We start from the raw sequence: 15,546 nt of genomic DNA, 5'->3' as shown, positions 1-15,546 counted from the left end.
TTTGTCTACGCCACCGTGCGTCATTGCGTCATCACACGCTCAGTGTTTTTGCTTCGTCTCTTTCAAACCGCGGAGATACTCTTTCTTTTCTACCTTCGGTTTTTCCTCTCGGTTTGGACTTTTGCTCCTCGTCGGATGCTCGTTTGTTTGTCGTCGCGCGCGCGGAGCGAGGGACGCGGACCGTGCCGAGAGCAGGGAGTTTTTGGAGGCGTTTTATTGCGCATGTTCATGAACCGCCCGAATGAACGCGGATCAATAAAACACTAAGATCTGATCAAAACCCGCGCATCGGCATCAAAAACAGCGAGAGACCTGAAAGCAGATGCGCTCTGTGACTGGAGTCACTGATCAGACTGATCGATACCTCATCGATATCTGATCGATAACAGAGGAGATGCGCGCGCACTGAAACACACATCTGATCGATAACACATGACGGACTGTCTGGAGGATGCAATGGTCACATTAGGCAGGTGTGCACTTCCTCCTCCTCCTCCTCTGGCTGGATGCTTTGAGCCGGTGTGTGAGATCAGGTGGATGTGAGACACACACACACACACACACACACACATAGTCATGCAGGCTGCGCCCCTCCAGTATGATTTCTACAGTGAGGATAACGCGCCCAAATGGAGAGGACTGCTGGTGCCATCACTCAACAAGGTGAGAGCTGTCACACTACATACATGACACATGCTTGCATTGTAATCAAGATCGTGCATTCCTGGGGATCGAACCCATGACCTTGTCGTTGCAAGTGCCTTGATTTTTACTGTACGAGCTGCAGAAATGCCGATATGAGTTTATTATCGGCCGATTCTGGCTCCAAAATCATATCCGAGTCCCGATACTGAAGAACAGGTGACCGGTATGATGCAGTGTAACGCATTATAATATAAAAATATGCTCTAAAGAGACGAAGTTATTACATAAAAAGACATGATTACAATGCGATACAGTCAAAATGATGATGTACTAAGTGATATTTATAAGATGAAATGCCAATATTGTGACTTAAAGAGCAGAAATTATTACATACTAAGTCATATTTGTCAAAAGTATTGCATAAAAAGACACAATTATTTATGATGCGATATAGTCAAAATTATTACATAAATGTCAAAATTATCACATACTTATTCATATTTGTTAAAATTATTACAAACAAATAATTATTATGCAAATGTAATTTCTACTTTTAAGTCATGATTTTGACTTTTCATGTTTTAATTGTGATTTATGTCATAAATTAGTCATTTTTATGTAATAATTATGATTTACAAAAGTATGATTTTGTTTATGTGTCAGAAATGGGTTTCTAGAATATTAAAAATAAATAAGATAATATAGATCCCAATATACACAAAACTGCTGATCTATTGTGGGATTTTACACAATATTTACTCTGAAAACAAAGTTTGCATCTTTACTGGAGTGCAGTGTGTGTGAAGAACGGTGGATAATATACTGGCATACTTGATTTATAACAAGCTTATATATTTGGTGCATGACTGAATACACAATATTTACTGACAACGGCCCTCAGTGTGTGAATGTCTGATCTGAGATCAGTCTGTGCTGTCGGTGGATAATAATCACGTCAGTCGGTGTGTGAATGTCTGACCTGAGATCAGTCTGTCTGTCGGTGGATAATAATCACGTCAGTCGGTGTGTGAATGTCTGATCTGAGATCAGTCTGTCTGTCGGTGGATAATAATCACGTCAGTCGGTGTGTGAATGTCTGATCTGAGATCAGTCTGTCTGTCGGTGGATAATAATCACGTCAGTCGGTGTGTGAATGTCTGATCTGAGATCAGTCTGTGCTGTCGGTGGATAATAATCACGTCAGTCGGTGTGTGAATGTCTGATCTGAGATCAGTCTGTGCTGTCGGTGGATAATAATCACGTCAGTCGGTGTGTGAATGTCTGATCTGAGATCAGTCTGTGCTGTCGGTGGATAATAATCACGTCAGTCGGTGTGTGAATGTCTGACCTGAGATCAGTCTGTGCTGTCGGTGGATAATAATCACGTCAGTCGGTGTGTGAATGTCTGACCTGAGATCAGTCTGTGCTGTCGGTGGATAATAATCACGTCAGTCGGTGTGTGAATGTCTGATCTGAGATCAGTCTGTGCTGTCGGTGGATAATAATCACGTCAGTCGGTGTGTGAATGTCTGATCTGAGATCAGTCTGTCTGTCGGTGGATAATAATCACGTCAGTCGGTGTGTGAATGTCTGATCTGAGATCAGTCTGTCTGTCGGTGGATAATAATCACGTCAGTCGGTGTGTGAATGTCTGATCTGAGATCAGTCTGTGCTGTCGGTGGATAATAATCACGTCAGTCGGTGTGTGAATGTCTGATCTGAGATCAGTCTGTCTGTCGGTGGATAATAATCACGTCAGTCGGTGTGTGAATGTATGATCTGAGATCAGTCTGTGCTGTCGGTGGATAATAATCACGTCAGTCGGTGTGTGAATGTCTGATCTGAGATCAGTCTGTGCTGTCGGTGGATAATAATCACGTCAGTCGGTGTGTGAATGTCTGATCTGAGATCAGTCTGTGCTGTCGGTGGATAATAATCACGTCAGTCGGTGTGTGAATGTCTGACCTGAGATCAGTCTGTGCTGTCGGTGGATAATAATCACGTCAGTCGGTGTGTGAATGTCTGACCTGAGATCAGTCTGTGCTGTCGGTGGATAATAATCACGTCAGTCGGTGTGTGAATGTCTGACCTGAGATCAGTCTGTGCTGTCGGTGGATAATAATCACGTCAGTCGGTGTGTGAATGTCTGATCTGAGATCAGTCTGTCTGTCGGTGGATAATAATCACGTCAGTCGGTGTGTGAATGTCTGATCTGAGATCAGTCTGTCTGTCGGTGGATAATAATCACGTCAGTCGGTGTGTGAATGTATGATCTGAGATCAGTCTGTGCTGTCGGTGGATAATAATCACGTCAGTCGGTGTGTGAATGTCTGATCTGAGATCAGTCTGTGCTGTCGGTGGATAATAATCACGTCAGTCGGTGTGTGAATGTCTGATCTGAGATCAGTCTGTGCTGTCGGTGGATAATAATCACGTCAGTCGGTGTGTGAATGTCTGATCTGAGATCAGTCTGTCTGTCGGTGGATAATAATCACGTCAGTCGGTGTGTGAATGTCTGATCTGAGATCAGTCTGTGCTGTCGGTGGATAATAATCACGTCAGTCGGTGTGTGAATGTCTGATCTGAGATCAGTCTGTGCTGTCGGTGGATAATAATCACGTCAGTCGGTGTGTGAATGTCTGATCTGAGATCAGTCTGTGCTGTCGGTGGATAATAATCACGTCAGTCGGTGTGTGAATGTCTGATCTGAGATCAGTCTGTCTGTTGGTGGATAATAATCACGTCAGTCGGTGTGTGAATGTCTGATCTGAGATCAGTCTGTGCTGTCGGTGGATAATAATCACGTCAGTCGGTGTGTGAATGTCTGATCTGAGATCAGTCTGTGCTGTCGGTGGATAATAATCACGTCAGTCGGTGTGTGAATGTCTGATCTGAGATCAGTCTGTCTGTCGGTGGATAATAATCACGTCAGTCGGTGTGTGAATGTCTGATCTGAGATCAGTCTGTGCTGTCGGTGGATAATAATCACGTCAGTCGGTGTGTGAATGTCTGATCTGAGATCAGTCTGTGCTGTCGGTGGATAATAATCACGTCAGTCGGTGTGTGAATGTCTGATCTGAGATCAGTCTGTGCTGTCGGTGGATAATAATCACGTCAGTCGGTGTGTGAATGTCTGATCTGAGATCAGTCTGTGCTGTCGGTGGATAATAATCACGTCAGTCGGTGTGTGAATGTCTGATCTGAGATCAGTCTGTCTGTCGGTGGATAATAATCACGTCAGTCGGTGTGTGAATGTCTGATCTGAGATCAGTCTGTGCTGTCGGTGGATAATAATCACGTCAGTCGGTGTGTGAATGTCTGATCTGAGATCAGTCTGTGCTGTCGGTGGATAATAATCACGTCAGTCGGTGTGTGAATGTCTGATCTGAGATCAGTCTGTGCTGTCGGTGGATAATAATCACGTCAGTCGGTGTGTGAATGTCTGATCTGAGATCAGTCTGTGCTGTCGGTGGATAATAATCACGTCAGTCGGTGTGTGAATGTCTGATCTGAGATCAGTCTGTCTGTCGGTGGATAATAATCACGTCAGTCGGTGTGTGAATGTCTGATCTGAGATCAGTCTGTGCTGTCGGTGGATAATAATCACGTCAGTCGGTGTGTGAATGTCTGATCTGAGATCAGTCTGTGCTGTCGGTGGATAATAATCACGTCAGTCGGTGTGTGAATGTCTGATCTGAGATCAGTCTGTGCTGTCGGTGGATAATAATCACGTCAGTCGGTGTGTGAATGTCTGATCTGAGATCAGTCTGTCTGTCGGTGGATAATAATCACGTCAGTCGGTGTGTGAATGTATGATCTGAGATCAGTCTGTGCTGTCGGTGGATAATAATCACGTCAGTCAGTGTGTGAATGTCTGATCTGAGATCAGTGTGGGTCAGAATTTGTCCGTGAGCAGATCCAAAATGGCAGCGTGTGGATGCAGTTTCAGGAGGACAAAACCACACACACACACACACACACACACACACACACACACACACACACACACACACACACACACACACACACACACACACACACACACACACACACACACAATGTGCTTGGCAGCTTTCTTGTTGCTTTCTGTGACATTGAATCCATAGCAACAGCAAAACTCAAGAACTCACTCACTCGTCCGTCCTCCGTCTGTTCACTCGTGTCAGATCAGAAGCTCCTTTGCTTTTCAGGCCATGCCGCTGTTTCAGACCAGGATCCATCCATCCATCTATCGTTCACTGATCTATCTGTCTATCCATCCATCCATCCATCCATCCATCCATCCATCCATCCATCCATCCATCCATCCATCCATCCATCCATCCATCCATCCATCCATCCATCCATCGTTCTGTGATCTATCTGTCTATCCATCCATGCATCCATCTATCTAGCTATCTGTCAATCTGTCGTTCCATCCATCCATTTATACATCCATCCATTGTTAATTGATCTTTCTGTCTATCCATCTATCCATCCTTCGTTCTGTCTCTCTATCTGCCTGTCTATCTATAAATCTATCTGTCAATCTGTCGTTCAATCATCCATCCATCCATCGTTCACTGATCTGTCTGTCTGTCTAACCATCCATCTATTTGTTTATACATCTATATACATCTGTCTGCTTGTCTCTCCATCCATCTATCCATCAATTTATCCTTCTGTTCGTCCATCAATCCATCCATCCCCCATTCATCCATCCATCAATTGATCGTTGTATTTGTCCATCCATCCATCCATCCATCCATCCATCCATCCATCCATCCATCGCTCCGGTTCTGTATCGCCGTGTCCTGATGATCTGTCTGGCGTCAGTGGTTGTGTTTGTCAGCCGGATGGTTCTCCTCTTTCTCAGCAGAGTTCAGGCCGATTCTAGGGAACTCATCACAGACCGGCAGAGACTTGTTTGTGCAATAACAGATCAAAACCAGCCTTCTCTAGCTGCCTGTTTCTGAAGGTTTGTGGTGTTTTTTATAATCGCTGCAGGACTAGTTGCACTGTATGAGGTTTCATTCACTTACTAGTACTAGTAATGATTGACTTGAATACAACTAGTTATGTGTATTCTCCATTGTTGCGGCTCCTCTCTTCCCAGTCTGTCAGTAACTCTGTTTAGTTCCTGTCTCTATGAAGATCCTCCTCCTGAAAAGCACACTGTGCTCTGATTGGTTGCCTGGAGCAGTGTGTTGTGATTGGTGTTCGGGAAATGCCCCGTCCCGCCCCTTACCATAACCGGCCGTTTCAACACACGACTAACTAACTCAACCAGGCCCCGCCCCTTTATTCTGCTCATTAATTATTATAATGAGGAATATTGTGTGACATGTCGGTTCATAAACAGTGACACTGATATAGAGAATAACTCCTGCTGGACATTTCACACTAAAGAAAGTGGGAAAACGCATATTGGACACCCTTTAAGTGGCTGAATTGTAAATGAGAACAGGCTGAGTGTGTGTTGCTGTCTTCACAGACTGTTCTCTCTCACACACACACACACACACACACACACACACACACACACACACACACACACACACACACACACACACACACACACACACTGTACATTCCCACTAAATACCAGCACGCCATAGTGCCGCCACAGGAATGCTGGGAATGAAGCGTCAGGCATGTGATCCAAGAGCAGAGCAGCAGAAACGCGTCTGAAATGAACAGAAAGCAAAAGGAAAACGTCCACCCTGAACTCTGTTTGTCAACATGTTTATGATTTCAGACGCGTTATCAACAGCCTGGCGTGTTTCTCAATCAGATGGATTGGTGCATCTTTACTAGTAGCTCTAGCTGTGGCATGTGAGCTAAAGTTAAAGCGATAGTTCACCCAGAAACGAGAGTGTGATGTTTATCTGCAGGGCGTCCGAGATGTCGTGTGTGTGTTTCTTCAGGAGAACACAAATGAAGATTTTTAACTCAGCCGTTGCTCGTATAATGCATGTCAATGGGGTGTATTTCTATGAGAGTAAAACACACACACACACACACACGAATCCATATTAAACCCTGTGGCTCGTGGAGACACACTGATGTCTTAAGACACAAAGCGATCACTTTCTGCCAGTAACACAACAGTATTTGTGTTATTTTATACCTCATATCAGACGAATCTCATCTAGTGTTCCCAGCGCCATTACTTCGGCCGAATAAGGTCAAAATACCGGCGCAATCATAGATATATTTACTTAGATGCCTCAGTCGACTGTTCCACACAGACACTAATGAGGCATCTTATATATATATATATATGATCGTGTCAGTATTTTGACCTTCTTCGGCCGAAGTAATGGCGCTCTGTGCGCTTATAGTGTCCGTCTTTGGAGAATTAGATTTTGTGGGAATGCTAATTTTTGTTCACAATATCTATAAATAACACAAAAGTCAGTTATCAGCCAAACCCCGTTGAGGTAAATTATAAACTTAAACCCCCCTGTGACTTAAAGGCACAATATGTAATGTTTCAGCATTAAAAATATAAAAGATCACTATATCTATGTTATATATTTTTTAAAGTTGTGTGTTTACATTATCCCGACAGTTCCAATTAACTTCTAAATCCAGAGAAATTAATATTTTAATTAGAAGACACGGACCGTGTCTTTATTTCCGTTATGTCGCCCGTCTTTCACGTCATATCCACGTTTGCGTCTTGCTTCCTGCGAACTCGGCGGAACCGCCAAACTCAAAGAGCAACACTGACAGTATAAGGGGAACCCCCGTATAAAAAGTCTGTATGATAATGGATCATGACTACTCTTTGCCTGTACGTTTTGCCAGCTCAACAAAGCGCAAACGTACGGGTGAAAAAAATGACCCGGGAAGATTTTGGGACAGTAGAAGAAGCAAGAGACGTGTAAACCTTGGAGAAGCCTTTGAAAGATGGCGAAATCTTCGTGACAAGCTCGGACTGCAGAGAGATGCTGATCTCGCTTTCGTTTTAATAAACAGGTCATTTAAGTAACCATTCAGCTAACATAATAATCATATAATCATAACATGCTGTATGTTTGCATATTGCATAGCGATCTTGACCACATTGAGACGCGTTTAGCTGAATACGTTTACATTTTGTATCGGCTTTTCAAACAGCCGATTCTGTGTTTTTGGAGACTGAAACTGAGACTTTTTAAAACTGATGCAAAAGTATATTACTATCTGTATATTTGGTGACACGATGATGTCATGTGTAAAACGCAGATGGACTAGCTATTATTGGTTTTATATGTAGCTGGAGAAAGTAACGTTAGCTTCATAAGTTAATATGCCACTATCTTGGTCAATTAATGTAAGGTGACCGTCACTTTTATCATATGTTAATACTAGCTACATATAATATCGATTTAATAATGATCCACTTATTCATATATCTCTGAGTTCTAAAATAAATGTTTATTAGATTGATGAACGTGGGGAGCGACACAGCGCGTGTTCCAATGAACAACGTATTGCCGGTGCTGGTTCTCTCATTTACTGTTTTATGTTGGTAATGATAAACTAAATTGAAATGTATTTCCTTATTGAACAGTTGATATACAGAATGTTCCACAATCGCGGATGCCATGTCAACATATCTATAATTTGAGTAACTCAAATTATGAAGCACGGTTAATATGTCTACATAGCCTACCAACTTATAGGTGTGTTGACATAGCGACCGCCCGCACAACATTCTGACTCACACATTAGCTAACGTTACTGATAAGTTTGTTAACTAACGGTAGCTCGCTGCTATTTCATTAGATTGACATTACATAAAGTGAAAAGCCGTAACTAAACTTAACAATAATAGAGATGTAATATAACAATTACCTTGTCAGTGAGCATGTTTTCTGCTGGAGATGCCAGATTCGCTGGTTGACAGTGACAATGACAACAACTCCCATGAGCCCACGCACTTTCCCGACGTCATCAAAGTACGTCTGTTATTATTTTGAATGAGTGACCCCTAGTGGCCAAAAGTTGCATACTGCACGTTTAAAGTAGTTCATATTTCAGTGATTTAACTACATGTTCACGGTGCTCTGGTGTTGGCTATCTTTTTTAGTAAGTGCTTTTTTTTAGCTATTTTTGAGCTCTGCCCACTGGCTGTTGATTGGCATTTGTGAAATGTCCTCTATTATTATGAAAAAAATCGTTGGGAAAATCATGCTTTGGAAAATTAATTAAGTTAATTAAATGAATTAACTATTTCATAATTAACTGGTACATTTAAATTGTTGTTTTATTGAATTCTTTATTTATTGAAATATTTCATTTTGAGTAATTTGGTCCTCCATAGTCCATCACTGTGCTGTGGTTTAGATATCGTCTGTAGTGTGTGTTGAGGATTTCCCAGAGCTCCCTGAACAACACACACAAACCCATTTACACACTGAGACTTCACATGAGGAACTGAGTGTGTGTGTGTGTGTGTGTGTGTGTCAACAAGAAGACGTCCTCAGGCAAGCTTCACTAGAATACCCACAATCCCTCAGATGCTGTATTAGGCTGCGCTTTTAAAAATATCCAATTGTCGGAGCTGACGAATCTCCCGCACACACAGATTTAGGTGGGAGGGGGAATAAAGACACTCGTCTGATTGTGACCGCATTTTAGCATCAAGCTATTTTTGATATTTTTCTCTTTGTTTTAGTAATTTTGTTGTCATTTTTTTGTTTGTTTTATTATGTCAATATAGTTTTAATTTATTTTTATGTTAGTTGTAGTTAGTAATTTATGTTGATAAAAATGAGAAATGTTGCCTTGACAACTAGCTGAAATAAGTTTGTTTTTTAATATCTTATTTTATTTCAGTTAATGTTTATTTTATTTTAAGTATATGTTGCTCAGGTAGAGCTTCGCAATTCTGGATCAATTGAGAATCACAATCTGTTGCTCAGATGTTGATCAGATGTTGCTCAGATGTTGATCAGATGTTGATGAGATGTTGATGAGATGTTGATCAGATGTTGCTCAGATGTTGATGAGATGTTGATGAGATGTTGATGAGATGTTGATCAGATGTTGATGAGATGTTGATGAGATGTTGATGAGATGTTGCTCAGATGTTGATGAGATGTTGATCAGATGTTGATCAGATGTGGATCGGTTGTTGTTCAGATGTTGATCAGATGTTGATCAGATGTTGATCAGATGTTGATCAGATGTTGATCAGATGTTGGTCAGATGTTGATCAGATGTTGGTCAGATGTTGGTCAGATGTTGATCAGTTGTTGATGAGATGTTGCTCAGATATTGCACAGATGTTGATCAGATGTTGCTCAGATGTTGATCAGATGTTGCTCAGATGTTGATCAGATGTTGGTCAGATGTTGGTCAGATGTTGGTCAGATGTTGATCAGTTGTTGGTCAGATGTTGATCAGATGTTGCTCAGATGTTGCTCAGATGTTGTTCAGATGTTGATCAGTTGTTGATGAGATGTTGATCTGTTGTTGATCTGTTGTTGGTCAGATGTTGATGAGATGTTGATGAGATGTTGATGAGATGTTGATGAGATGTTGATGAGATGTTGTTCAGATGTTGATCAGATGTTGCTCAGATGTTGCTCAGATGTTGGTCAGATGTTGATCAGTTGTTGGTCAGATGTTGATCAGATGTTGATCAGATGTTGCTCAGATGTTGCTCAGATGTTGTTCAGATGTTGATCAGATGTTGATCAGATGTTGATCAGATGTTGATCAGTTGTTGATGAGATGTTGCTCAGATGTTGATGAGATGTTGATGAGATGTTTATCAGTTGTTGATGAGATGTTGATCAGATGTTGATCAGATGTTGATGAGATGTTGATCAGATGTTGCTCAGATGTTGATCAGTTGTTGATGAGATGTTGATGAGATGTTGATGAGATGTTGATCAGATGTTTATCAGTTGTTGATCAGTTGTTGATCAGATGTTGATCAGATGTTGATGAGATGTTGCTCAGATGTTGCTCAGATGTTGGTCAGATGTTGCACAGATGTTGCTCAGATGTTGCTCAGATGTTGCTCAGATGTTGGTCAGATGTTGGTCAGATGTTTTTCAGATGTTGATCAGATGTTGATCAGATGTTGATCAGATGTTGGTCAGATGTTGCTCAGATGTTGTTCAGATGTTGCTCAGATGTTGCTCAGATATTGATGTAAGTGTGTTTGTGTGTTACAGGTGCTGAATCAGGTGCACCCTAAGCTGTCGTCCCAGCAGGAGGCGCTGCAGTACATCGAAGGCCTGATCCTGGTGCTGCTCAACACGCTCTGTCAGGCACAGCCGCGCACCGTGCAGGATGTGGAGGTGAACGCCGTCACCATGACAACCGCATCCCAGCACATTAACCTCATCCTAGCTCTAGTTTACAGCTAAATAGATGCTCAGGTTGATTATGTTCACCTGTTCACTGCCATACGCTACTGCAGCACATGAAGGATATTCAGGCCTATTAGAGCATATTGATCTGTCAAAAACAGGATGAAACACTAATGTCACAAAGTAGCTCACATCTTTACTACTGTTCAAAAGATTGGGGTCGGCAAGTCATTTATCTGCTCATAACTCCAGTAATCAGTGTAATATTCCTCCAGTGTAGATCATCAGTTCTCTATGTGAATATATAGTAAAGTGTGATTTATTCCTGTGATTAAAGCTGAATTTATCATCATTACTCTAGTCTTCAGAGTCACATGACCCTTCACATATTTTGATATGAGGATCTGATGATCAACACACATTTATGATTATTATCAGTGTTATAAACAGCTGTATATAATTGTTTCCAGGATTCTTTGATGAATGGAAAGTTCAAAAGAACAGCGTTTATTTGAAATATAATCTTTTGTAACATTATAAACGTCTTTACTGACAATTTTGATCAGTTTAATTCATTTTTAGCCCTTAAATTAGTCTTTCTCGTCTTTATAGGGTCAAATATAAGCCGGACTCTTTGCGAGATTCACCCACATTGAGATCTGAATCTGACACAAAATATATTGTATTGCGTATGATGCAAAAGAGCCGTGTTGCTTCATGACACCGAGCATCATGGGACTCATCTTCGTGGATTATAATGTCTTTCTATGGCCCCACTTTATATTAGATGGCTTTATGTACTTACATCAAAAAATAAGTACAATGTGCTTACTGTGATTGTATTATTAAACACTTTAGCTGATATTGAGGTGGATACGGGTAGAGTTAGGGACAGGTGTGGGTCAGTTTAAGGGTAGAGTAAGGTGTAAGGGAAGTGACAGCTGTGTAATTATAAATGTAACTACAGAAATTCATTATTATTAATGTAAAAACATGTATGTACACAATAAGTGCATTGTATCAAATGATTAATTACAATGTTAGTACATAGTAGTTAAGGCCACCTAATATAAAGTGGGTCCCTTTCTCTCTTGAATTGTGTGACTGGCTTTAATGTGTTTCTTATTTCTGACTCCATGAGCGTTCAGACGGCTTTATGATCTTCACTAACTCATGTTCCACCTGTTTGTTTTTGTGTTTGGTCGTTGCTCACAGACGGCGGCTGTGAGATGGACAGGTGCTTTAGTTTGTGGTTAAGATCTCAACCACAGAGCATGTTAAACCGGTTAGCTGGTTTATCGTGGTCGGGTCCCTCCGCTTGTTCTCTGATTTTAGATTTCATCCTCCTCTTCTTCATCTTCTTCATCATCACCTTCACAGCCATCATCATCGCAAGGGCTGTGCGATATTGAAGACAAATGCGATATGCTATATCTTGTTAAATAATGTAATATTCGATATGCGGTACGATATTCCTATTAGTGTGTAAAATCTATTTAAATTATATTAAATTTTTTTAAAACTGAGAAAACCATTTATGTGTTTCACATTCTTTCTGGTAAAAGAAAGCATCGCTACAACATCTGAAAGTGACCAGCAGCATTTTAGCAAAAATGTATGTCATAAATCTGACAGTATAATTTTAACATCAATGTAAACAAGAAAAAAAAATGTATGCCAATATTTAAATATCAAAAACGTTTTGCTTGCATTGGTAATATATAGTTATAACAACCTAAAACTTAATATCAAGAACATCCAGGTTAACAAAGACTCCTGAACTAGGGATGGATTATTTTTGTTATTTTAATATATCTTTGTTAAAAAAAAAAAAAAGAACGAAAAACAGTAGTCTTTACATTAATTAAATATACACTGATACATAATAACGCTACAGAGTAATTTTCTCTTGTTGTTTGACAGACAGCGGCAGGTTTCCTGTAATAGCCGCCTGTCACTTTAAGAGCTAATGCACGGATTGACACGCATTTGGTTGATATCGTTCACTTATTACACGGCTCGGTGAAATACTTGATTCTGATTGGTCAATCACGCATTCCAGCGGTGTGTTATTCCCAGATAACACACACCGCTCATCCGGGTACTGCGAGTTATCTCGACCGGTTCTACTTCTGTGCGTAACACTGGCGCCATCTTGTGGCTTAAACAGCCGTGGGTTACAATGGAAGACTTCAAGGCGGGTTTCCTTTATAACGTTTTAAATATGGATATTTTTCTCACACAAACGCATCGATTGGAATCAGAAGCTCTATTAACCCATCGGAGTCGTGTGGAGCACGTTATTTGACGGACAGCTGCATTTAATGGACTTCAGAAACAGCTCCAACTACTGCTGGGATTAACGTTAGCCTGGACTTTTTAAATATAACTCTGATTGTATTTGTCTGACAGAAGAATGTCATAAACACCTATAATGACCTGAGGGTGAGTAAATCATAGGCTTGGTTTCATTTTTGGCTGAACTAACCCTTTCAGCATTCATTCTCAACATTTAGCAGCAATAGATAAAGGCTTAAAGCAGTCTGGAACTGTTTTTCTTCGCGGAAGCTTTGCGGAAGAGCTAATAAAATATTTAATCTCAAGACAATATTTTGTCTAATAATAATTTATTTGAGACTAGTAGCCGTGTAATAAGCGGGATAATGTCCACCCAGCCGGTTGTTATCTCAGAATAAACCCCTTCAGAGTGACGCTCCGCTTCGCCTCGGGGTCCTGATCACTCTGGCGGGGTTTATTCTGAGATAACAACCGGCTGGGTGGACATCATCCCTTACATAAAGCATAACCGACTGTGTTTACGTGAATACTCAAGACAGCCGTTTTGACATAACTGTGTATATTCACAATGTTGAAGCAGCCTATTAAACTCTTTCAAATATTGCGTGCCGTTGCGATATGCATATTGCGATATGTACATTTGCGATATTTCAATAATTTCGATATATTGCACAGCCCTAATCATCGCATTGTACTGTGTGAAAGAATCTTCCTTCATCCCTCAGTCCTTTATCCTGTGATTTCCCACTCTGTTTGCTTGCTATTCCTGCTGGTTTCTCCATCTTATATGTGGTTGTGGCTCTTCAGGAGCGTGTGCAGAGAAGTTTTCCACATCCGATCGAGAAATGGGCCATCGCGGACGCTCAGGCTGCTTTAGAGAAGAAGAAGAGAAGGAACCCTTTAGCCCTGCCGGTGGATAAGATCCATCCGCTCCTGAAGGTAACTCATCACGAGCGTTACACTGTGTCTTTAAATAATTCCCACGCAAAAAAAAGGGGTGGGACATTTCACAAACACACATTTGACTAGGGGTGTAACGATATACCGTTAAACGTGACGATATGTATCGTTGATGGAAACTATGATTTGCGATTCACAGACTTTTAACATTTAGAGGACATGGACCCTGATCAGGGTTAATGTCTTTTAAGACGTGTTTGAGACACTTACAGGTCATAAGTGTGAGTTAAACTGTCCATGTAAAATTGTTTAAAGGTGAACTATGTAGTATTTTTGCAGTAAAATATCCAAAAACCACTAGGCCAGTGTTATATATTTTGTTCAGTTGAGTACCTACAATATCCCAGATGTTTTCAACTATTTGTAAATTGTGAGAAAATTGCTATTTTAACTGAGGACAGGGACGTTGCAGCATTGCATTTGAGGGAGTCGCCTGTCAATTGCGTCATATCTGCGTTACCCTCGATTTCGGCTTTTATTTGGCAGGAGCGCTTTACTCTTAGCAGAGTGAACAAGTGAACGCACGGAGTAACGTCATAACATCGTTTTAAACACACTTAAATGTATCTAATATGATAAACAGAGCTCCATTAGGCCATCCTTAAAAATATTTTGGTTTGCAGTAACAGTAAAAAAATTTTAAAAAAGGGTCGGTAGGTAGGTCTATGTTTTTTTTTTTCAAATTTTAATACAAAAAAAAAGTACATTTTTGGTGATGGTGATTACGTAGGTATGAATTTAAACAAATTGGCATATCGTGACATCACTGACTGGGTCTTCAAGCCGTGCCTTCGGGCGTGTAGGCTAATTGCAGGCTATATATAGACAACAAACAAATATTTGTCAAAAACATGTTTATTGCATAAATTTCAGGTGCATTCTTTAAGAAAAGGGTCCAACCACCGCTAGCTGTCATTGACTCAAAGCTGTCAACCCTCCCTTTTTTTCCGGGTTTCTCACGTATTTTAGCTCTTTTCCCGCTGTCTTCCCGTTTTAGTATTTTCCCGTGATATGTTTCTTATTTTTATGCTCGATTGTGTTAACTCAGAACACGCAGCTATCTGTGTCTCTGAAGTGGCTTGCACTTCTTGCCAGACCAACGCATCTGGTGATATAGACTAGTGCATTTGAATATTAAAAAGCAAAAAGTTGTTTTTATGAATTCAATTAATTAAGTAGCTATAACCAGCTATTCAATCAAGAGCAGTGAGAGAGTCCTTATCTTTTGTTTGACAGAGAGCAGTAAAGGCTACTGCCCCTTTAAGACCTAATACAGAGAATAATACAGTCTTTCTCAACTGTATAAAGTTCTCTTAAGGGATACAGACTGTCTGATGGATACTCATCA

The 15,546-nt window shown here is 40.8% G+C and overlaps 1 protein-coding gene across 2 annotated transcripts in view; it reads left to right on the top strand.

The window, feature by feature from the left end:
- The first annotated feature begins 8 nt into the window (after window positions 1-8).
- The window catches only part of sos1 (son of sevenless homolog 1 (Drosophila)), an 84,158-nt gene continuing 68,620 nt past the window's right edge, over window positions 9-15,546 (top strand). For both annotated transcript variants that reach the window (XM_067431920.1, XM_067431919.1), the window contains exons 1-3: window positions 9-663; window positions 10,803-10,928; window positions 14,046-14,177. In XM_067431920.1, the coding sequence (XP_067288021.1) occupies window positions 577-663; window positions 10,803-10,928; window positions 14,046-14,177 (345 nt within the window). In that variant the 5' untranslated portion in view covers window positions 9-576. The remainder of the gene's footprint in view (window positions 664-10,802; window positions 10,929-14,045; window positions 14,178-15,546) is intronic.

The sequence above is a fragment of the Pseudorasbora parva genome, chromosome 22 (genome assembly GCF_024679245.1).
Source record: "Pseudorasbora parva isolate DD20220531a chromosome 22, ASM2467924v1, whole genome shotgun sequence".
In the NCBI taxonomy this organism is placed as follows: Eukaryota; Metazoa; Chordata; class Actinopteri; order Cypriniformes; family Gobionidae; genus Pseudorasbora; species Pseudorasbora parva.
The sequence above is the reverse complement of the archived record's forward strand: the minus strand, read 5'-3'. Positions and strand labels throughout refer to the sequence as shown.